At 45.7% G+C, this 23,261-nt stretch overlaps 1 protein-coding gene across 1 annotated transcript in view; it reads left to right on the forward strand.

Moving 5' to 3' along the window:
- The window catches only part of LOC110485181 (glutamate receptor ionotropic, NMDA 2B), a 120,600-nt gene extending 97,542 nt beyond the window's left edge, over positions 1-23,058 (forward strand). Inside the window, exons 9-16 of the mRNA XM_090196594.1 lie at positions 1,080-1,251; positions 4,401-4,554; positions 4,846-4,971; positions 6,013-6,242; positions 6,485-6,645; positions 7,957-8,144; positions 9,989-10,227; positions 16,323-23,058. Coding sequence (XP_090052720.1) covers positions 1,080-1,251; positions 4,401-4,554; positions 4,846-4,971; positions 6,013-6,242; positions 6,485-6,645; positions 7,957-8,144; positions 9,989-10,227; positions 16,323-18,665 — 3,613 coding nt within the window. The 3' untranslated portion in view covers positions 18,666-23,058. The remainder of the gene's footprint in view (positions 1-1,079; positions 1,252-4,400; positions 4,555-4,845; positions 4,972-6,012; positions 6,243-6,484; positions 6,646-7,956; positions 8,145-9,988; positions 10,228-16,322) is intronic.
- Positions 23,059-23,261: the final 203 nt, after the last annotated feature.

Genomic DNA, 23,261 nt, shown 5'->3' on the forward strand with positions numbered 1-23,261 from the left:
CTCTCTCTTTCCCTCTCTCTTTCCCTCTCTCTTTCACTCTCTCTTTCCCTCTCTCTTTCACTCTCCCTTTCTCTCTCTCTTTCCCTCTCTCTTTCCCTCTCTCTTTCCCTCTCCCTTTCTCTCTCTCTTTCCCTTTCTCTTTCCCTCTCTCTTTCCCTCTCTCTTTCACTCTCTCTTTCCCTCTCTCTTTCCCTCTCCCTTTCTCTCTCTCTTTCCCTTTCTCTTTCCCTCTCTCTTTCCCTTTCTCTTTCCATCTCTCTTTCCCTCTCCCTTTCTCTCTCTCTTTCCCTTTCTCTTTCCCTCTCTCTTTCCCTCTCTCTTTCACTCTCTCTTTCCCTCTCTCTTTCCCTCTCTCTTTCCCTTTCTCTTTCCCTTTCTCTTTCTCTCTCTCTTTCCCTTTCTCTTTCCCTCTCTCTTTCCCTCTCTCTTTCCCTCTCTCTTTCCCTTTCTCTTTCCCTCTCTCTTTCCCTCTCTCTTTCCCTCTCTCTTTCCCTTTCTCTTTCCCTTTCTCTTTCCCTCTCTCTTTCACTCTCTCTTTCCCTCTCTCTTTCCCTCTCCCTTTCTCTCTCTCTTTCCCTCTCTCTTTCCCTCTCTCTTTCCCTTTCTCTTTCCATCTCTCTTTCCCTCTCTTTCTCTCTCTCTTTCCCTTTCTCTTTCCCTTTCTCTTTCCCTCTCTCTTTCCCTCTCTCTTTCCCTCTCTCTTTCCCTCTCTCTTTCCCTTTCTCTTTCCCTTTCTCTTTCCCTCTCTCTTTCCCTCTCTCTTTCCCTCTCTCTTTCCCTTTCTCTTTCCCTCTCTCTTTCCCTTTCTCTTTCCCTTTCTCTTTCCCTTTCTCTTTCCCTCTCTCTTTCCCTCTCTCTTTCCCTTTCTCTTTCCCTCTCTCTTTCCCTCTCTCTTTCCCTCTCTCTTTCCCTTTCTCTTTCCCTTTCTCTTTCCCTTTCTCTTTCCCTCTCTCTTTCCCTCTCTCTTTCCCTTTCTCTTTCCCTCTCTCTTTCCCTCTCGCTCTCTCTCTCTTTCCCTCTCTCTTTCCCTCTCTCTTTCCCTCTCTCTTTCCCTCTCCCTTTCTTTCTCTCGCTCTTAGAAATAAAACCGTCGACTCTGGGATCTATATCAAGCGCTGCTGTAAGGGTTTCTGCATCGACATCCTGAAGAAGATCGCCAAGCACGTCAAGTTCACCTACGACCTCTACCTGGTGACCAACGGAAAACACGGCAAGAAGATCAACGGCACCTGGAACGGCATGGTGGGAGAGGTGGGCCTCTGGAGCTGCAGCTAGTCTGTCTGTGTATGATGGTGTCATGGGGGTTAGCTACCTGTGTCAGTCTGTCTGTTTGGCAGTCTGCAGGTATCAATCTGTCTACTGTATCTTATGTTTGTCTGTCTCTGTTTGTCTGCCAGTGTCTGTGTCTGTCTGTATCTGTGTCAGTGGCTATCCCAACCGGAACCATGCCCTCTGTTATCAACTTGGAGCTACCTGGAAGGAAAACTCATTCTGAGTGACTTATAGACAGACGTTCCTCTTCCACTTCCATGTCACCAGTTTGTTCATCTGGGCATTAGCTAATGTCAGTCAGGTTAAGTACCTCACTCAAGGGTAAAGAGCAGTCTACCATGGAAGTCCAGTTTGTGTTATAAGGATGATGCGTAAACGACATTGGTCCCAAGGTAAGGTTGTTGTCAGTTCTAATATACAGCGGTAGCAGCAGCTGCACTGAGGCAGAGAGCAGCAGAGTTTTTAGTTTACCACTTTGTTCTAACTTCAGGAAAGTTCTAATGTTGCCCCTCATCTTGGTAACAGCCCAAAGGCTGTGGGTAAAAATACGTAGTGGGAGTTTACTGTAGCAGAGGATGTTCTGGTTGGAATAACCTTCCACTGTCATAGACAGGACTACATATCCACTGTCATAGACAGGACTACATATCCATTGTCATAGACAGGACTACATATCCACTGTCATAGACAGGACTACATATACACTGTCATAGACAGGACTACATATCCACTGTCATAGACAGGACTACATATCCACTGTCATAAACAGGACCTCATATCCACTGTCATAGACAGGACTACATATCCACTGTCATAGACAGGACTACATATCCACTGTCATAAACAGGACTACATATCCATTGTCATAGACAGGACTACATATCCACTGTCATAGACAGGACTACATATCCACTGTCATAGACAGGACTACATATCCACTGTCATAGACAGGACTACATATCCACTGTCATAAACAGGACCTCATATCCACTGTCATAGACAGGACTACATATCCACTGTCATAGACAGGACTACATATCCACTGTCATAGACAGGACTACATATCCACTGTCATAGACAGGACTACATATCCACTGTCATAGACAGGACTACATATCCACTGTCATAGACAGGACTACATAACCACTGTCATAGACAGGACTACATAACCACTGTCATAGACAGGACTACATATCCACTGTCATAGACAGGACTGCATATCCACTGTCATAGACAGGACTACATATCCACTGTCATAAACAGGACTACATATCCACTGTCATAGACAGGACCTCATATCCACTGTCATAGACAGGACCACATATCCACTGTCATAGACAGGACTACATATCCACTGTCATAGTCAGGACTACATATCCACTGTCATAGACAGGACTACATATCCACTGTCATAGACAGGACTACATATCCACTGTCATAGACAGGACTACATATCCACTGTCATAGACAGGACTACATATCCACTGTCATAGACAGGACTACATATCCACTGTCATAGACAGGGCTACATATCCACTGTCATAGACAGGACTACATATCCACTGTCATAGTCAGGACTACATATCCACTGTCATAGACAGGACTACATATCCGCTGTCATAAACAGGACTACATATCCACTGTCATAGACAGGACCTCATATCCACTGTCATAAACAGGACTACATAACCACTGTCATAGACAGGACTACATATCCACTGTCATAGACAGGACTGCATATCCACTGTCATAGATAGGACTACATATCCACTGTCATAGTCAGGACTACATATCCACTGTCATAGACAGGACTACATATCCACTGTCATAAACAGGACTACATATCCACTGTCATAGACAGGACTACATATCCACTGTCATAGACAGGACTGCATATCCACTGTCATAGATAGGACTACATATCCACTGTCATAGACAGGACTACATATCCACTGTCATAGACAGGACTACATATCCACTGTCATAGACAGGACTACATATCCACTGTCATAGACAGGACTGGACAGGACAGATCTGCACACGACGACCGCATGGATCACATAGATGCCTCTTGACTTACACAATGCACCAGAGCTGTGCATAAAAGAGAGAAAGAAGTCACTGCAGGGTTAAAGTTGGTCCTCTCCATTTTGTGCTGACTTCATTTTGCTCACTGGTGTCGGCATTGATGGAGGGAAGGCAGCTACTAATCCTCGTAATCCAAAATATTTGAGGCAATACTCTTGATTACGTGAGTTTGGCTTCAAACATCGACAGACGTGAACACAGAACACACACGCAAGAGTTCTCGCTCGCTCGCTCGTTCTCAGTACCACCCACACAGGTCACTTTCATAACGGAGAGAGTACAAGCTGTGGGAGGGAGAATACGGAAAGAGAGAGGAAGTGGGTACACTGCTGGACAGACTTGCTCCCCCTGGGGGACACACACACACTAACACAAACAAATCCTTGGCACGCAAATCTACAGACCACAGGTAAATGAAAAAGTCTCACCCCCCCCTCCTCTTTCCCTCCCTCTGTCATTCACATTCACACCTTATTAACTCAGTCAGTTCTGTCCCACTTTACCCCGGTGCTGTAGGGCCCAGGTATTTAGGGCTAAATATACCTGGAGAGATGAAGGGGCACGAAGGGAGGGATGGAAAGCAGGCAGGAGAGAGAGGAGGAGGCAATGGGGTGGCTATTTCAAGCTGCCATGACCCACTCTGCTAACCCAATTCTCCCTCCCTCGTTCTGTCTCCCTCCCCCCTCGTTCTCTCTCTCTCTCCCTCCCTCCCTCGTTCTCTCTCTCCCTCCCCTCCCTCGTTCTCTCTCTCCCTCCCTCCCTCGTTCTCTCTCTCCCTCCCTTGTTGTCTTTCTCCCTCCCTCCCTCGTTCTCTCTCTCCCTCCCTTGTTCTGTCTTTCTCCATCCCTCCCTCGTTCTGTCTCTCTCTCTCCCTCGTTCTGTCTCTCTCTCTCCCTCGTTCTGTTTCTCTCTCCTTCCCCTCCCGCACTGTTGATCACAAGTCTCCACTTGGACTGTTCTTGATGTGTAGACACTGTCTCTCATTGACCTTTCTCTTTCTCTCTCCCTACCGTCTCTCTCTCCACCTCTCTCTCTCTCAGGTGGAGACGAAGAAGGCCCACATGGCTGTGGGCTCCCTCACCATCAACAAGGAGAGGTCAGAGGTCATTGACTTCTCGGTTCCCTTCATCGAGACAGGCATCAGCGTCATGGTATCCCGTAGCAACGGCACCGTCTCGCCCTCTGCCTTCCTCGGTGAGTGTGACCCACAAACAAACTCTGCCAACGCTGCCAACTTTACAGTATCACCCAAATGTTCCATCCAGTGTGCACTGAGACTGAATTATAATGTGCTTAAATCTCTCTCTTTCTGTCTGTCTCATTCCCCTCCGATATTTTCTTTCTTACTCCCACTCTCTCTGACTTCCTCTCCCTCGCCTCCATCTCACTCACTTTTTGTTTCTCTGTGTACTCTTCATTTGCATATTTTTATCTTACTCGCCCTTCCTCCGTTGGCCTTTCTCTCTCTCTCTGCCTCTCTCTCAGAGCCCTTCAGTGCTGATGTGTGGGTGATGATGTTCGTGATGCTGCTGCTGGTTTCGGCGATTGCTGTGTTTGTGTTTGAGTACCTCAGCCCTGTGGGCTACAACCGCTGTCTGGCCGACGGTAGAGGTGAGAGGGTCTGGCTCCACACCGACACGAACATCTCTCTCACAATCGCACACACGCGCATACACACACACACATACACATTTTTCTCTTTCTCTTCCTCATTCTGTCACTTGCTCATTCACTCTCTCTCCCTTTGTCTCTCTCTCTCTCTCTCTCTCTCTCTCTCTTTCTCTCTCTCTCTCTCTCACACACACACACACACACACACACACACACACACACATACACACACACACACTGCTTTGCACAGTGACCTTCCCCAACTCCCACATGGCAGCCAGTAAACCCTGATCACCCTCCTCCCCAGCCCCTCCTCCTGTCCTCCTTCACCTCTCAGAGCCGAGTGCAGGTGAAGTCTCTTCTCATTGATTTCAACACGCCTCCCCTGGATCTTCATCTAGTTTAATGTGGGCCCTGTGTTTTACATGCATTTCCATATTCTCAGGAATCACATGTCAGGCCTGACAGGGATGGGCCCGTTTTTATTAAATCTCCCAGCTTAAAATAAATAATCAACGTCTCTCCATCCTATTCATGCCGGGACTATATTTAGAGACCATATCTTTTTTTAATCTCTCTCATCCTTCATGTTCTGGAGAATAAGACCCTCTTTCCTAAAGCATTGTAGGAGTGCTATTGTTAGCTGATCATACAGTAGTCTTGGGAATTCAGTGTTTGTGCGAATTGGATCAAATGTTGGATTCCAACTAGTGATACTTATGGTGGCTACTTACAGAACAGTAAATACAACTGATGTGCCAAAAAGTATTATCATGATGGATTCAATCTTGTGTGGTAGTGACAGCACACATATATTCAACAACAATAGGCAAACTTAGTAATGGACTAAAGCCTCATCTGCACTACAACACAGGTGTTTATCAGAATGACACAGCACCGTGGTCCAATCATTCGTGTTCCTCCAGCTTCCCTAGCCACATTGTGCTTCATGATCCTACAGCTAACCACAACATAACTACAACACTGAGACACCTCCCTGAGACCACTGCTCATTGTGATCACTACCTGTCTCTCCATCAGAGCCTGGAGGGCCCTCCTTCACCATCGGCAAGGCCATCTGGCTGCTGTGGGGTCTGGTCTTCAACAACTCTGTCCCAGTGCAGAACCCCAAGGGTTGGACCAGTAAGATCATGGTGTCGGTGTGGGCCTTCTTCGCTGTCATCTTCCTGGCCTCCTACACTGCCAACCTGGCAGCCTTCATGATCCAGGAGGAGTATGTGGACCAGGTGTCTGGACTCAGCGACAAGAAGGTAAGGCCTGTCATTAAACTTAATTTGTCCTTTACTCGCTCTTTCTTACTAGCTCTCTCCTCTCCTTATCTCACCTCCATTCCATCTCACTGTCCATCTTTCCTTGATTCCCTTGATTTCTATCTCTCACTCTGTCCTCTGCCTGCCACCACTTTCCTCACGCCATCATTATTTCTACACCTCTTCTCTCTCTCTCTTGCCCCGTCTGTGTCTCTCTCTCTCTCCCTATCTCCTCCCCTCAGTTTCAGAGACCCAATGACTTCTCCCCTCCGTTCCGGTTTGGGACGGTCCCTAACGGCAGCACGGAAAGGAACATCAAGAACAACTACAAGGAGATGCATGGCTACATGATCAAGTTCCACCAGAAGAATGTGGATGAGGCCCTCTATGGTCTGAAGACTGGGTGAGCAGGGGGAATGGGGCATTAGACTGGGTGAGGAGTGGGAATGGGGCCTCAGACTGGGGGAATGAGAGAATGGGGCCTTATACTTGGGGAATAAGTGAAATGGGGCCTTAGACTGAGGGAATGAGGGAATGGGGCCTTAGACTGGGGGAATGAGGGAATGGGGCCTTAGACTGGGGGAATGAGGGAATGGGGCCTTAGACTGGGGGAATAAGGGGAATGGGGCCTTAGACTGGGGGAATGGGGCCTTAGACTGGGGGAATGAGGGAATGGGGCCTTAGACTGGGGGAATAAGGGGAATGGGGCCTTAGACTGGGGGAATGGGGCCTTAGACTGGGGGAATGAGGGAATGAGGCCTTAGACTGGGGGAATGAGGGAATGGGGCCTTAGACTGGGGGAATGGGGCCTTAGACTGGGGGAATGAGGGAATGGGGCCTTAGACTGGGGGAATAAGGGGAACGGGGCCTTAGACTGAGGGAATGGGGCCTTAGACTGGGGGAATAAGGGGAACGGGGCCTTAGACTGGGGGAATGGGGCCTTAGACTGGGGGAATGAGGGAATGAGGCCTTAGACTGGGGGAATGACGGAATGAGGCCTTAGACTGGGGGAATGAGGGAATGGGGCCTTAGACTGGGGGAATGGGGCCTTAGACTGGGGGAATGAGGGAATGGGGCCTTAGAATGGGGGAATAAGGGGAATGGGGCCTTAGACTGAGGGAATGGGCCAGCCTTAGATTGGGGGAATGAGGGAATGGAGCCTTAGGTTGGGGGAATGGGGCCTTAGACTGGGGGAATGGGCCAGCCTTAGATTGGGGGAATGAGGGAATGGGGCCTTAGGTTGGGGGAATGGGGCCTTAGACTGGGGGAATGGGCCAGCCTTAGATTGGGGGAATGAGGGAATGGGGCCTTAGGTTGGGGGAATGGGGCCTTAGACTGGGGGAATGGGCCAGCCTTAGATTGGGGGAATGAGGGAATGGGGCCTTAGGTTGGGGGAATGGGGCCTTAGACTGGGGGAATGGGCCAGCCTTAGACTGGGGGAATAGGTGAACATGTATTCTATTTTCTTTTATGTATTTTTTAATATCTTAGTTGAATTATTCTCCTTGTTCCTCATTTAAAGCTCTGGTTTTATTCATTTCCCAGCACAACAGTGTATACCATTATACAGTATGTGACAACTGTAGCCCTTGGCAAAGCAGGCAGAAGTCTATTATCCTTATCACAACATTAGGGCTACTTAGCAGGTTAATTGGGATGAGTAGTTACAGTGTAAAGCTAGGCCAGAAGTGATTACTGTAAATTCTCTCGTTAGTAAACTGGACGCCTTCATCTACGACGCAGCAGTGCTGAACTACATGGCCGGGAGGGACGAGGGCTGTAAGCTGGTGACCATCGGCAGTGGGAAGGTGTTTGCCTCCACGGGCTACGGCATCGCCATCCAGAAAGAGTCTGGCTGGAAGAGACACGTCGACCTGGCCATCCTTCAGCTCTTTGGAGACGGTGAGATTAGCCCTCAGTTAGAATTACATACAGTTTGACGTCATGTATTTCAGCTAGGGAGTCGTACCATTTTACTGAGGGTTTTAACGGGGTTCTTTGATGGAAAACAGCCAGGTTTTTCCGGTCAGATTACTTGCCTTCATCTGAAGAGAAATGCAATAAAACAAAAAGATTGGGAAATTATTTGAGTGTGCTGTCGTAATTTTCCCCCATGGAATTGTAGCTGACTGTGTACTTTTGGCATACTTGCCAACTGGCTAAAATATAGAACACACAATCCTACAGGTATTGTGTATGTATGTTATATGTTGTATAGTAAGGCTGTGTCCCACCTTGTTTGAGCACCAGTCAGAGCTGCATTCAAAGCCATATAGAAGTCGTTTTTCTCTCTGCAGCTTGTCTGTGCTGGAGCCACTTTATCTGGGTGTGTTCCAGCCTGTCTTGAGGATCCTGGACCAAGGCCCCTCCAGGCCCCACTATAGTGTCCTAGTTAGAGGTGCCAGTAAAGCTGCTGGTGTATTCTACACTCTGTGGACAAGGGGTGTGTGTGAATGTGGGTCAGCCCTACGAAGACTGTGTGTGTCGGTCTCTGTGTCTGCCTACTGAATGTACAGGTGTGTTTGTAAGCTTTGTATAAGGAGTGTGTTTTCTGTATTTAGGGATCGGTGACAACACGTTATTGTGTATCTGTATAGTATACAGTTTCTTGTAGAATTTATCGTGTGTGAATGTGTGAATATGGGTCATCATCTTGTGCTGTCCCCTGTGTACAGCCAGCCAAAACTTAGCAAGTGGCCCTCAATGTCACATTGACACGCCCCAACATGCACTCCTCTCAGTGTGACCTAGATGGAGAAAGCGATCCTCACGTGCTGAGAGACCAGGGGCCTATGACGCGTGCAGACGGGGGCCTGGCTGGTTTGATGATGAGGCTCGCAGACAGTCACTTAGAGCATAGGAGGATGCCTAGGGCCCCAGGGAGCTCTGGTCTCGCAGACGCCACCGAGCCCCATCTCTCACACCAGTCGCCCTTGTCGTCCAGGAGCCACGCAGGCGCAGCAGGCAGTGGGCCCTGTGTTTGATCATCTCTGTGTGTGTGTGTGTGTGTGTGTGTGTGTGTGTGTGTGTGTGTGTGTGTGTGTGTGTGTGTGTGTGTGTGTGTGTGTGTGTGTGTGTGTGTGTGTGTGTGTGTGTGTGTGTGTGTGTGTGTGTGTGTGTGTGTGTGTGTGTGTGTGTGTGTGTGTGTGTGTGTGTGTGTGTGTGTGCGCGTGCGTGCGTGCGTGTTCATGCACGGTCCGCCAGAACTAACTGCTGCTGATGTTACACAAGGTGACCCACAAAGAGACAGATAGAGACTCTGGGACATGGCTGGACACGTAGACACACATATCATGCACGCACACTGATATTTCCATATACTCACGCGCACACATGGGTCTATTTGCTGAATCTGAAGTGTCCTGTCATGAATATGAAAACTGGGATGTATTCTAAAATTGTATTCATTAAATTGCCACCAAAGGCTTGCATGCATTAGCCTTTAAGTATTTGTCCTCTACAGTTTTAGGTATCATTTTCAGACCTATATTTTCAATTGTCTTTCCCTAACCCTCATCCCTATACCTTTTCTCTGCTCACTTTGCATAAATCTCCCGTTCCAATATTTATCCTCTTGCTACATCATGTCCACCCTTCTCCTACTCCCTCCTTTCTCTCCCTCCACTCCTCCCTCCTTCTCCATACCCTGTCCCCACTCCTCCCTCCATCCGCCTGTTCCCGCTCTCCCTCCTATTCCCGTCCCCACTCTTCCTTGACTCCTCCCTCCATCCTGTCCCTCTCTCCAGGTGACATGGAGGAGCTGGAGGCCATGTGGCTGACGGGGATCTGCCACCATGAGAAGAACGAGGTGATGAGCAGCCAGCTGGACGTGGACAACATGGCCGGCGTCTTCTACATGCTGGGGGCGGCCATGGCTCTGTCGCTCATCACCTTCATCGCCGAGCATGCCTTCTACTGGCAACTGCGCTTCTGCTTCATGGGCTACTGCACGGGCAAGCCAGGCTTCGTCTTCTCCATCAGCAGGGTGAGCCAGTCCACCTCAGACACCCTAGTAACTGTCTGCACACACTCATACATGGCTGTTCTTCCCTTAGGTTTTCTTCCTGTGGTCCTGTGATCTGCATCTGCGCCCTTTGGCATCTTTTTAGAGTTATGACCTTCATCATCAACCTCACATCCTCAACTTTACTGTCTCTAATACCCAGTAAATGAGAGTGCTTTATTCTTGGAAAAGGTAGTCCATAAGGAAACCTGGTCAAGTAGAAGGCTTATCGGCCCTGATAGTAGAAATCAGTATGTAGTTTATGTCCCCAGTGGCCAACCAATGCCAAACTCTGAGTTTAGTTTGAACACAGACAGCTTTCTTCTTTTGTTTTGATGCTAATGCCCGTTTCACATCCGGGGTAAATATTTACAAAATGTTGAGCCAAAATCAATTGTTCACTCAGCCAGAGAAATGAGGGTAGATTACTGGTTCTCCTGGGAGCAAAGTCACCCCGAGGTATTTGATTTGCAGTCCAACTGTTTTGACATGGCTCCAGTGTAACTCACCAAGGTGAAACGCTCGGGGTTAACCACGTGGCTCATGTACGACAGTGCCACACAATCCATTGCTCGTTTCATTTGAAAACCAGGGCAGAGGAAAAACAGTTGATTATTTTGTGTCTAGTGTTATAGTGTCAATTTTAGTATGTGTTTGTCAGTGTGTTGTTTGGGTGTGTATCCATGACAGTTGGCTTGTCATTCCAAAGACAGATTGGTCAGTAAGCGTTGATGATTAAACCATTAGCATTTGTATGAGGATGAGAATGAGGAAAATGAATGTTTGTATTTGTGTGAGGTTCCATTATGACATGTATTCATGATATTATTTCCTAGTTGTTGTGACGGTAAATATCTGGATGTGACCCTTGAATACAGTTCAATCTTAGAAAAAAATGTTCCAGAAGGCCTCTCCGGCTGTCCCTATAGGATAACCCGTTTTAGTTCCAGTCAGAACCCTTTTTGGCTCCAGGTAGAACTCTTTTGGGGTCTTTGGAACTCAAAAAGGTTCTACCTGGAACCAAAAAGGGTTCTTCAAAGGGTTCTCCTATGGGGACAGCCGAAGATCCCTTTTAGGTTCTATATACCACCTCCAGAATATTCAGAGGAAACAACCCTCAATATGTTTATTTATTAGAATTCATCGCCACATACCATATTTTCAAGGGACAATTAAACAACAATTGTCACTGATCCCTCCGGAACTTTCATCACTCACACCTGGCCCCTATTCCCACTGATTAGTATTTGTATATATGTACCCTTTGGTTTCCATTGGGCTGTCCATTATTGTTCCAATGTCCGTTGGTGCGTGTGAGTACCTGTGCTGTGTGTTTTGGGCTTTCGTGCCCTTGTGCATTGAGTAGATGATTACAAGTCTCGTCCCGTGTGATAATCATTGTGTGCTTGTGTATTTATTACAGGTGCTCCTCGCTCTTTTGTTTGGGTTTCAACACCGTGTTTTGTGTACGCGTTTGTTTGGTCTTTGTCCCGTGCCCTTACACGGCACGCCGTAATTTGGGTCATAATAAATAAAAAACGAATCATTGTTACCAATGTGAGGGAAAGGATGGTTTATTCTCTTTTCTCAATCCTGGGGTAAGGCTTCACATTGGTTCATTTTCATTTAGTTTGATATTTTCCGTTGACGCCCCTTTCCCTGTGCCACTGGATTGAAACTGTTTCTTAATTTCACGGCATACTCCAATAAACGTTATTATTATTACCGCAATTAACATTTAAGCTCAGCACTGTACGAATGAGAAATCTGTCACAGCTGACTGGAGTCTAGTGTCCAAGCCCTTGGTTACAGTTTCCTCTGCGCTGGTGAAAAACAGTAAGCAGGGCTTCGTTAGCCGAGGTAGTCCTCTTACACCTGCAACACTGTAACTAATTCACTAACTAATTCATCACACTGATTTAGGAAACCATCTAATGACGTTAGCTAAGAGTTTAGATAAGTACTGTAAATATATTAAACCTAATTGCTGCATCTTTAAATGATCACATGGTAGTATTATTTGCAATAAAGCCACATATAGGCTACTCAAGGACAGGGCTGCTAGTGAATCGTTGATTTTGAAACCACATGTACACTCTTGTAATAATGTATAGATTGTAGGTGCCTCCATGACTTTACATTTCTAAGGCTCGGGCCAGAGCTATTACCATTCACACGTCCTTGCCCAAATACTCCCAGAGACAGTCTGGGAATGTTTACTTTATGTGGGCATGTGGAGTATCTCAGTTGAGTATGAAGCACCATTGATGATGCGAAGGCATTCTGTTGTTTTGTTGATTCATCTCTGCTAACAGCTCAAACGGAGCACACATGATGTCGTCTAACATTGCCAAGGGTTGAGGGTTGAGTAAACACAGGGACAGCATGTCACAGAGAATATGGGAGAGTCAGTAGCGGTGCGTGGGTAAAATCACTGGGGAAGCCAAGCCAGAAAAAAAGCCATATTACAACCTATGTGTTGTGATAATTGCGTTTGCTCTATAACTTGTTAGTTCACATGCCTTGCCACTGTGATATATAGGCCTAAAACCGAGACAATAAGAAGACACATTGGCAGAATAAATTCAATCACACCTTTGTTTCATCACAAAACCAGAGAGCAACATCTGTCTGGTAAAGTCCACAAAACATATTGAATGTAACAAAAAGCTACATGACCTGCAGCATGGTCAAGCAAGTTAATGTTTTCAACATTTTCAGACTACTAAACGACTATTGATTTAGAACCACGTAGAGTTCCCGCAAGTCACAAAGAAAACAGGAGCTGCCTCCACTATTCCAGCACCATTTCAACACCATCAAATCACCTCTACTTAGTCTAATACAGTAACAACTAAAAGATACCAAAAACTATTTAGTCCAATCAACATAAGCTAAATATGATGTGGCTGTCCACAATTTAGATTTGTGTGTGTAGAGAAACGCCAATGCCATCCTCCTCTCTTTCATGTTGACGAAACAGTCTATGACATACAGTACACACTTTTAGTTTATGTTGTCCTACACTATCTGGCTAAAATGCTTGCTCGCTAGCCCAACTTCGTTAGCTAACGTTAGCTAGTTAACATTAGCCTACTACGTCTTGCTACATATTGAACTTCCATCCTCTCAGTTCAGGGGCACAACAATGTATGAATTTATGGTTGGATCAGAATCACTGTATATTCATTGACTAGTACGGAGATTAAGTAAAACCACAAGTCCAAATCCCTATCTCCATCCATGGCTAGTTTAGAAAAGGGACAATTTTAGCTTGCTAGACACCGGAAGACAACAACACAACGAGATGCAACAATTCAAGTTGTTTCTGTCAATGACATATTGCTCTCGATGTGATGTGATTGGTGTGAAGCCAAATCCAAACTGGCTTCCCTTGACACTTTGTTTTGGTGCCCCAGGACCATTCACATTTGAGCTCACTCAGTTTACCTCAACACTGATTGGCTATTATTTTATATGTTGTTTTTTTTATCAAGGAAGGAAAAATGCTCGCTGGCTTCCATTGCATTCAATGCTAAGGGCGGCAACAATGTCATACTCTTTATGACCAGACAGCATCAGATACTGTAGATGACCTACACATACAGAGACAGAGGGGCGCTGTTTCGCTGATGAAAGAGTTGACAAGGAACAAGGTTGGCATCATGGTTGTCATGGCATCAAGGCTGAGAGAGAGGACAGATGACATGAAAATTACCCTGTTAAGGAATCATTGCCATTGGCCAGTACACCTTTGACCTTTAATGGCGGCCAAAGGGTCCTATTACCTCTGCTGTCATTTCCCAGACAAAATGTTTTAAAAATCATTGGTTGAGATTGATTTGATCCCACTCATCCATCTGTCACACCTCGTTCACCCCACTCTCCATTCATTTGTATTTCAATATCGTATTATACATCACAGGATGCAAATAGCACGGTTTGTCTTTCTGTCATCATTATGTCAGTGTTTCATGGCCTCATCCTCTCTCTGGAGGTTTATGTTATGGAGGTCTACAGTCGATGCCGGGGGTATTTATTAACTGCCACGGGGTATTGTTCAGCTGAATTCTAATCACATTGATTGAAGGTATTGACCACTGAGACCCACAGGGCTTTACTGCATCTCTGTCATTATCAATCATCTCCCCATCCTCTCCTCTCTCCTACTTTCTCTCGCTCTCCTGTCTCATATACCCACATACAGTAGAAATACGTTAGATGTATTACATTCAGTCCATGTGAATCTGTATTTTACCACTTAATGGAGAAACAATAAACAAGGAGTCAAATCCAGACTAGAAGTGGACACTTGACTTATCTCTGTTTACACTACCGGTCCAAAGTTTTAGAACACCTGCTCATTATTTTTAATATTTTCTACATTGTAGAATAATAGTGAAGACCTCAAAACTATGAAATAACACACATGGAATCATGTAGTGAGTTAACACAAAAAAGTGTTAAACAAATTAAAATATATTTTATATTTGAGATTCTTCAAATAGCCACCCTTTGCCTTGATGACAGCTTTGCACACGCTTGGTATTCTCTCACCCAGCTTCATGAGGTAGTCACCTGGAAGGCATTTCAATTATCAGGTGTGCCTTCCTAAAAGTTAATTTGTGGAAATTCTTTCCTTCTTAATGTGTTTGAGCCAATCAGTTGTGTTTTGACAAGGTAGGGGTGGCATACAGAAGATAGCCCTATTTGGTAAAAGACCAAGTCCATATTATGGCAAGAACAGCTCAAATAAGCAAAGAGAAATGACAGTCCATCATTACTTTAAGACATGAAGGTCAGTCAATATGGAACATTTCAAGAACTTTAAAAGCACTATGATGAAACTGGCTCTCATGAGGACCGCCACAGGAATGGAAGACCCAGAGTTACCTCTGCTGCATAGGATATGTTCATTAGAGTTTACCAGGCTCAGAGATTGCAGCCCAAATAAATGCTTCACAGAGTTCACGTAACAGACACATCTCAACATCAACTGTTCAGAGGAGACTGTGTGAATCAGGCCTTCATGGTTTAATTGCTGCAAAGAAACCACTACTAAAGGACATCAATAAGAAGAAGAGACTTGCTTGGGCCAAGAAACACGAGCAATGGACATTAGACCGGTGGAAATCTGTCCTTTGGTCTGGAGTGCAAATTTGAGATTTTTGGTTTCAACCGCCATGTCTCTGTGAGACGCAGTGTGGGGGAACGGATGATCTTCGCATGTGTGGTTCCCACAGTAAAGCATGGAGGAGGAGGTGTTATGGTGTGGGGGTGCTTTGCTGGTGACACTGTCTGTGATTTATTTAGAATTCAAGGCACTCTTAACCAGCTTGGCTACCACAGCATTCTGCAGCGATACGACATCCCATCTGGTTTGTGCTTAGTGGGACTATCATTTGTTTTTAAACAGGACAATGATCCAACACCACTCCAGGATGTGTAAGGGCTATTTTACCAAGAAGGAGAATGATGGAGTGCTGCATCAGATGACCTGGCCTCCACAATCACCAGACCTCAAGCAAATTGAGATGGTTTGGGATGAGTTGGACCGCAGAGTGAAGAAAAAGCAGCCAACAAATGCTCAGCATATGTGGGAACTCCTTTAAGACTGTTGGAAAAGCATTCCAGGTGAAGCTGGTTGAGAGAATGGCAAGAGTGTGCCAAGCTGTCATCAAGGCAAAAGGTGGCTATTTGAAGAACCTCAAATATAAAATATAATTTGATTTGTTTAACACATTTTTGGTTACTACATGATTCCATATGTGCTATTTCATAGTTTTCACGTCTTCACTATTATTCTACAATGTAGAAAATATAAATATTAAGAAAAACCCTTGAATGAGTAGGTGTCCTTAAACTTTTGACCAGTAGTGTAGATATTATTATGTTCCACGGTCTATTGTTCAACTGTTGCATAGGCTATGTACATGCCTGTGTTATTTATCAGTCTCTGTTTCCCTCTCATTCTCCTCAGTCTACTCTTAGAAGCCCTATTTTTAGTTCTCCTTTATTCTGCCTCTGACTCTCCCTTACCCTCTCTAATGCTGCTTAATGACCCTCTTCACTCACAGGGCATCTACAGCTGCATCCACGGGGTTCAGATCGAGGAGAAGAGCAGCTCAGCTCTCGACTCTCCATCGGTCACCATGAACAACACCCAATCCAACATCCTGCGTCTGCTCCGAACCGCTAAGAACATGGCCTCCCTGTCCGGGGTTAACGGCTCACCTCACAGTGCCCTGGACTTCATCCGTCGTGAGTCATCCGTCTACGACATCTCCGAGCACCGCCGCAGCCTGGCAGGTCACTCGGACTGCAAGCCCCCGTACATGCCGGAGGATAACATGTTCAGCGACTACATCAACGAGGTGGAGAGGACATTCGGGAACCTCCACCTGAAGGACAGCAACCTGTACCAGGACCACTACCTGCACCACCACGGAGGCTCTGCCCTGGGGCTCAGCGGCCCGCCACTTAACAGACCCCACAGCCTGGGCAGCAACAGCTCTCTGGAAGGGGGCATGTTTGACTGTGACAGTTTAGGGGGAGGAGTGGCACCCATCTTCACCACCCAGCCACGCTCTGCCCTGACCCACAGGAACATGAGTAAGTTTGACCTGATTGCCAGTCAGAACCCACCCTCCGGGCCGGGCTTCAAATCGGGACTGTCAGACCTGTACGGAAAGTTCTCCTTCAAGGGAGGGGCCTCTAGCTCAGGTTACATCCCCGGGCACGACAGGTACTGTGGGGGAGGGGGCAGAGAGGATGACGGAAACATCCGTTCAGATGTTTCAGACATCTCCACTCACACGGTCACCTACGGGAACCTGGAGGGCAACGCTAAAAAGCGTAAGCAGTATCGCGACAGCCTGAAAAAGAGGCCCGCCTCTGCCAAGTCGAGACGAGAGCTGGATGAGATTGAGCTGGGCTACCGGAGAAAGCCCTACCACACAGGCTACCACCACTACCACGGCCACCGCTCCTCCTCCCCGCCCCTACTGGCCTCCGAACGCAAAAGAGGAGGAAGCGGCAATGCAGGGAGCACATCCTACCTGTTCCGTGACAAAGAGAGTGTGAGGGATTTCTATTTGGACCAGTTCCGCCCCAAAGATGGTGTCCCCCAATGGGAACATGTGGATCTGACAGACGGTCCTGGAGGGGGGGGTGGAGGCGGCGGGGGGAACTGTACAAGTTTGGTGTCAGTGGACGACTTCCTGAAACAAAATAAACCCAAGAAATCAGAGTCTAAGAGTGGGGGAGGCACATCAGGGGCGGGGTTGGCAGGAGGAGACTGGGAGTGTCGAAACTGCCGTGCCAGCGGAGGAGGGGGCAAGCAGATGTCGATGCATGGCAGTGGGGCGGGGGAGAGGGGAGGCGGGTACGGTGGAGGGGTTAGTTGTGGATCCTCGGGGGGTGGAGGGAACAGCCGTCCCAGCTCTGCCACCTGCATGCGCTGCGAGGGCTGCAAAAAGACAGGCAACCTGTACGACATCAGTGAGGACAACAACCACCTCTTGGAACAGATGGGGGGTGGGAAAGGCGGAGGCATGGGGGCTGTGGGGTTAAGTGGAGGCGCCCAGCCTCAATCTCAAGCCCAGCGTAGGAAGTCTGCCGGCTTTGGAAAGCCCCTCCGACGGCAACACTCGTGCGACACCTTCGTAGACCTTCAGAAAGAGGAGGCAGTCGGAGTCAGGGGGATCATGGGGGATCTAGGAGGGGGCGGTGGGGGCATGGGGGGTGCAGGAATGAGCGGGATGTTGCCTCCTCCCAGAAGTGTTAGCTTAAAAGAGAAGGAGCGCTATATGGAGGGTGTTAGCCCCTTCGCCCACATATTTGAGAGGCATGGAGGCTCAGAGAGGGAGAAGGAGCGAGACAGAGACCCTCTGTTCTACGGTGGTGAGATGGCCAAAGAAGCAGGGTCGCCGTTCGGCTTGTTCCGAGGTGGCGAGGGCCTTCACCGCCGCTCAGTGGGGGAGAGGGACATGAGGGACAGAGAAAGAGCCATGATGGAGGGCGGTGGAGGAGGAACCTACTCCTTATCCAAATCTCTCTACCCGGATAGGGTCAACCAAAACCCCTTTATTCCAACCTTTGGTGACGACCAGTGTCTCTTGCATGGTGCCAAACAATACTACATGAAAAAGCAACAGCAGCAACAGCAGCAGCAGCAGCAGCAGATGCCCCCAAAAAACAGCCGAAGTGACTTCCGGGGCTCCGTGGGTGTGACATCTTTCTTGCCAGCGACTGCCACTTCTGGGGTCATGTCCACCGTGGCCCCCAGGTTCCCTATGGACCTGTGTCTGGGAGGGAACCTCCACGGCTCCACGCTGGGTGTGGGGCCAATACAGCGCCCGTTCAATGGCAGCAACGGGCACGTGTACGAGAAACTCTCCAGCATAGAGTCAGACGTGTGAGAGAGGAGACTGGGTGGGGAGGCATGGAGGGAGAGAGGGATGGCATTAGTCCCGGGAAGTCAGGGATGATGAGGCACTACTGTCCACATTGCAACCGCAACACTTTTAACAAGGAAGGAGAATAGTCAGGGAAGAGAAGATTAACGACAGAATGGTGAAAATATTTGACAGAAGAGAGCAGGGTGAGTTAGAAGGGAAGATGGGGACATTCATGCCCTGTTATTTTGTTACAAAACAATGAATACAAGAGGTGACACGTGGGTAGGGTTATGTTAACTCTATTATTTATTTGGCCCTTGCCATCAATACACTCAAAAAGAACACAAAAGTGACACCTCAATGTGATATTGCAAGTTTGAGCCAAATTGCTCAGAGTCACACCTCCAGAGTGATTATGAAAAGGGAATTTGAGTGAGTAGGGAAGTGTCCATCTGGTCAAGTGTTATTAGAGAAAGGAGATGTTGTCATGACTCATGTTGATGATAGCGTCCGAAAATGAGTTTTTTGGAAGACGATGGCCGTGTTTACCCCCTGCACTAACTCTCCCTCTTTTTGCATCTACACGCTTAGAGAAAAGGGTTCCAAAAGGGTTATGTGGCTGTCCCCATAGGAGAACCCTTTTTGTTTCCAGGTAGAATCCTTTATGGTTCCATGTAGAACCCTCTTGTAGAACAGGTTCTACCTGGATCCTAAAGGGTTTTGTACCTGTAACCAAAAGCGATTCTTCAAAGAGTTATTTTATGAGGACAACCGGAGAATCCTTTAAGGTTCTAGATAGCACCTTTTTTTCTAAGTGAGTTGTTCTGCTCCCTTACACCCAAACAACTGTCTTTGACTCTTGTTTGCTATGATCATTCAATCATAAATGAAAATAAGATATTCTTACTGAAATAACAGGGTAAAACAACAATAATGTTATTAACAATGTGATTAACAAAAGTGATATTATGAAGTGCTTATGACTTTGAGTTTGTTTTATGTTCCTTTGATATTTCAATACTGTTTAATATTTGTTAAATTCTTTGTCTGCCCGATGGTGGCAGGAAGCTTGTTATCTAATTCAACTAACAAGCCTGAAGGACTGAGTGAAAAGTCATTAGGTCTCTTGTTTTTGTTTTAATGATATACAGTCCATGCTCATTCATTCATTTGCTGGTTGCGGAAAGATCTGGAAGGCATCATTTGCACAGTACTGAACGGTTCTTCTTTGTTTGAGGTTTCAAGAGGTTTCACACCCTGCTTCTGAACTTTTGTTGGTCAACAACTGTGAAAGACGTGTCTTGTCCTGAAGCAGATGGCTGAAGATACTGACTGAAGGACGAGCCTGAAAGGACTCCAGATGATGTGCACCCCAGAGAGCTCAGCAGGGCGTGATGTAACAGCACGATACGTAGGGAACAAGGTGTTAAGATGTGTACGATATCCACTTGTCTCGAAGGAAAAAACGTGCTGCTCTGAAACCAAGTCGATATTTACAGATGAGAGACTGTGGTGTGTTTCAAGACAACAACATGTTTGAATAACTAACACTTAACTTGATGTGGACGTTATTACACAGACATTACAATACCATCGGAAGTGCTTCATAAACCTGTCACACGTCCATACTAAAGAACACCACACATACTGTCAGACTGCTGTGCCTCATCTAACAAGCATTTGATCAACCCTTCTGGATCCAGGTTCCTAGAAAACAGCCAGCCGCCTCCTAGGCTCACTTTTTAACACACCACTTATCTCGTAAAACCCGTTGCGTTCACTCTCTGAAGTGAGGAAGGTCCATACAGGCTTATGAGACACGTTGAAGAAGCATTTGTGAATGCAGTTTTACTTCACGGCAGTCAGAGTGTTTAATGTGTATTATAGGCGTATGCTCTGTAATTCTAAATTGAACTCAAATCCTCTTAAAAGATGTTGTTGCCCACAGAAGATGGTAATGGTATTGATGAACGACTGAATGTGAGTCGTGAGGATGTCTCCAAATGGGACATTCCTCCTGTATATTGCACGGTACCCCCCCCCCCACAGACTTTCTGAAATACATGCCTTATCATATGAAACTGACTGATGACACAAGATATTGTACAGCACATGAGCCTTTCAGTTATTGAAAGGTTTTGTCTTCAATTAGTATGAGGTGTCATTAGTTCAAGGGCTGCAGGAAATTGTGTTTCAGTGCTGAATGGAGATTGAAGGTGCTGAGGGAGTAGATTGCGCTGAGTCATTCCTACTTCCAATACGATCAGACTGCACCTCTGTAATATGGAGGTGGAAGATGGAGGGGAAATGATTGAGTGACAACAGCTGTTTTCCTAGACCTGTTGATAACCTATTCATTTAGTCAGTACCGACTTCTCTCTCCATACTATTAAGATGAAACCCATCAAGTTAGCCTTAAATCAAACCGAGTCAACACCCCCCTGTGAATTACTTCACAAATGGACTTTTTATATACACATATTCTGGATGGTTGTCCAGTATCAGAAGGTTTGAAGAAGCAACGGAAAAGAAGTGGAAGAAATGAGAGTTATTATCAATCAACGTCAGCATTAGTATGTTCTCTATTTTCCCTGTAAATATATTTTGAAACTATTTTCCCTTTGTACAGTAGGCAGACAGTCAGGATGTAAATTTCAATATGTTTTACAACAATTTAAGAAATAAACAAAATGGTAATAAAAACATAAAAATACAAAAACAAAAATATGGAAAATATAGTTAAGACAAATATGATTAATAATGATAAGTGACATGATTGAACCTTTTATTTGCTTTAAATCTCATATTTACTTAATTACAAAAGTTCACCAATAAATATAAATATTATTTTTAGAATATGCTTTTTCTTATTTTCAGTAAAGTGTTGGAAATTGAGGATAATTTAGTGTAGACGTCTGGTGATAAGGGGGAACGTTTAGTTTAAGAGTCTTTGCTAAGTTTCCCTTGAATTGTGTTAGATTCTCTTTTAAGATAGGCTACTCTTCATGCTTTTACGGGACACACACAATTATCTATACGTTTATGTAATACAGTATCACATGTATACATACCAGTAGATGGCTTTTGCATATAGAGACTGTATATTGTGATCCTTCATTTAAGCAATCCTCATTAATTAAGTAATTGACTGCAAGATCATTTGTGTTATGTTGCCCTTTATTCAACTGGGATCTGATGCCGACTGCACTGGTGTTGATAGAGCCTACACTACACAGGCCTGACTCTTCCTCCTCATTCTGTGTATCTTTAATAAGGATAATACTGATATCTTCAGTGATACGTGTCAGTAGCACTGGGCACAACACATTGGACTTTTCCCAGTGTTGCTCTCATAATAACAGAGGATGGTGGTGCAGATGGGGTCAAAAGGAAATGGAAATGCAGTTTTTCAACCCTTTATAGAAGGATGAAATGTTTCTCATCCACGTCACCTAAACATAATGTGCAGATGGTTAGAAATGAAGGGTGAATCAAGTAATTCAAGGCAATGAGTTGACATCATTATGTTCATTTGGGTTCTTGTCAGAGAAAAAAATGATATCCTTTGTGATGTATTTATCCTTGATCAAATCTCCACTGTGTGTCAAACTGTTTGGTATGCATGTGTGAGGAGATATATATGTTGTCTAAGCCATTTTTTATTTATCTGCTAGTTTTTGTCTGAGCATTATTGCTTTCAGTAACTTTCGATCTGTTTATTTTCCAACTTTTTGGGAGAAATCATTTTAGCTTGGCATTTGTCATTCAAATGGATTCATGTCTAGAGGGTTTTTTCTGAAAATTGAAATTGAAAGATGTGTTTTCACTGCACTCTGTTTGGGTCTGCATATTTTTTATGCAACTCATGTTGATTTTTACTCATCGCAATAAACTGCATGATCCCTTGGAGTGTTTGTGTTGGAATCTACTGGTGTGTTGATTAGTCTTGAATGGAAGAATCCCTTTAAATGTACGGGCAAACATTGTGATAAGGATGGTCAGGAACTCTTCTTGAAAATGGCACTCTGGTCTTAACTGTTTTTTTCACTGGTTGGACAGGGTGGAATAAACTGATACTGTCGTACCCTTTACCACAGCTACTCTACGGACAGCAAGTGAGAAACAGCCAGCAGGGTTTTTTTCCCCCAAGGCCTTGTGGTCCCAGTTCCACTCTGCACAAGCATGTCAGTACACATACACATTTGTTTAAATGGGGTATGAAGCTAAATGCAATGTCACATCAGCCAAAGCAAGGAAATGCTCTGCCATGGTAGTGGACTGTAGAACAGGCCGATGCTATTGGGTGGATACTCCAGCTGGAACACATTGATCTAATATGATAACAAACATCACTACATCTACAACACTGGTTTATTCCTGTATTTCAAAGTTGAATAAACAACACTGGTTCCATTGTGTTTTTATTATAATATTTTGCCTATTGATGAAAAGGACTTACAGTTTTTGAACTATTTCATTTGTATAACAATATAAACGTTGATAGTAATAGTATTACAATTATTACATTGTGAACACAGTGATTGGTTACAGGCCTATTAAGGGTTAACATTGCAACTTGATGCCTTTTTTGTTGCGCTCTCATTTCTTGTAGATTGA

The sequence above is a fragment of the Oncorhynchus mykiss genome, chromosome 13, assembly GCF_057628025.1.
Source record: "Oncorhynchus mykiss isolate SJ-2025 chromosome 13, ASM5762802v1, whole genome shotgun sequence".
Taxonomy (NCBI): Eukaryota; Metazoa; Chordata; class Actinopteri; order Salmoniformes; family Salmonidae; genus Oncorhynchus; species Oncorhynchus mykiss.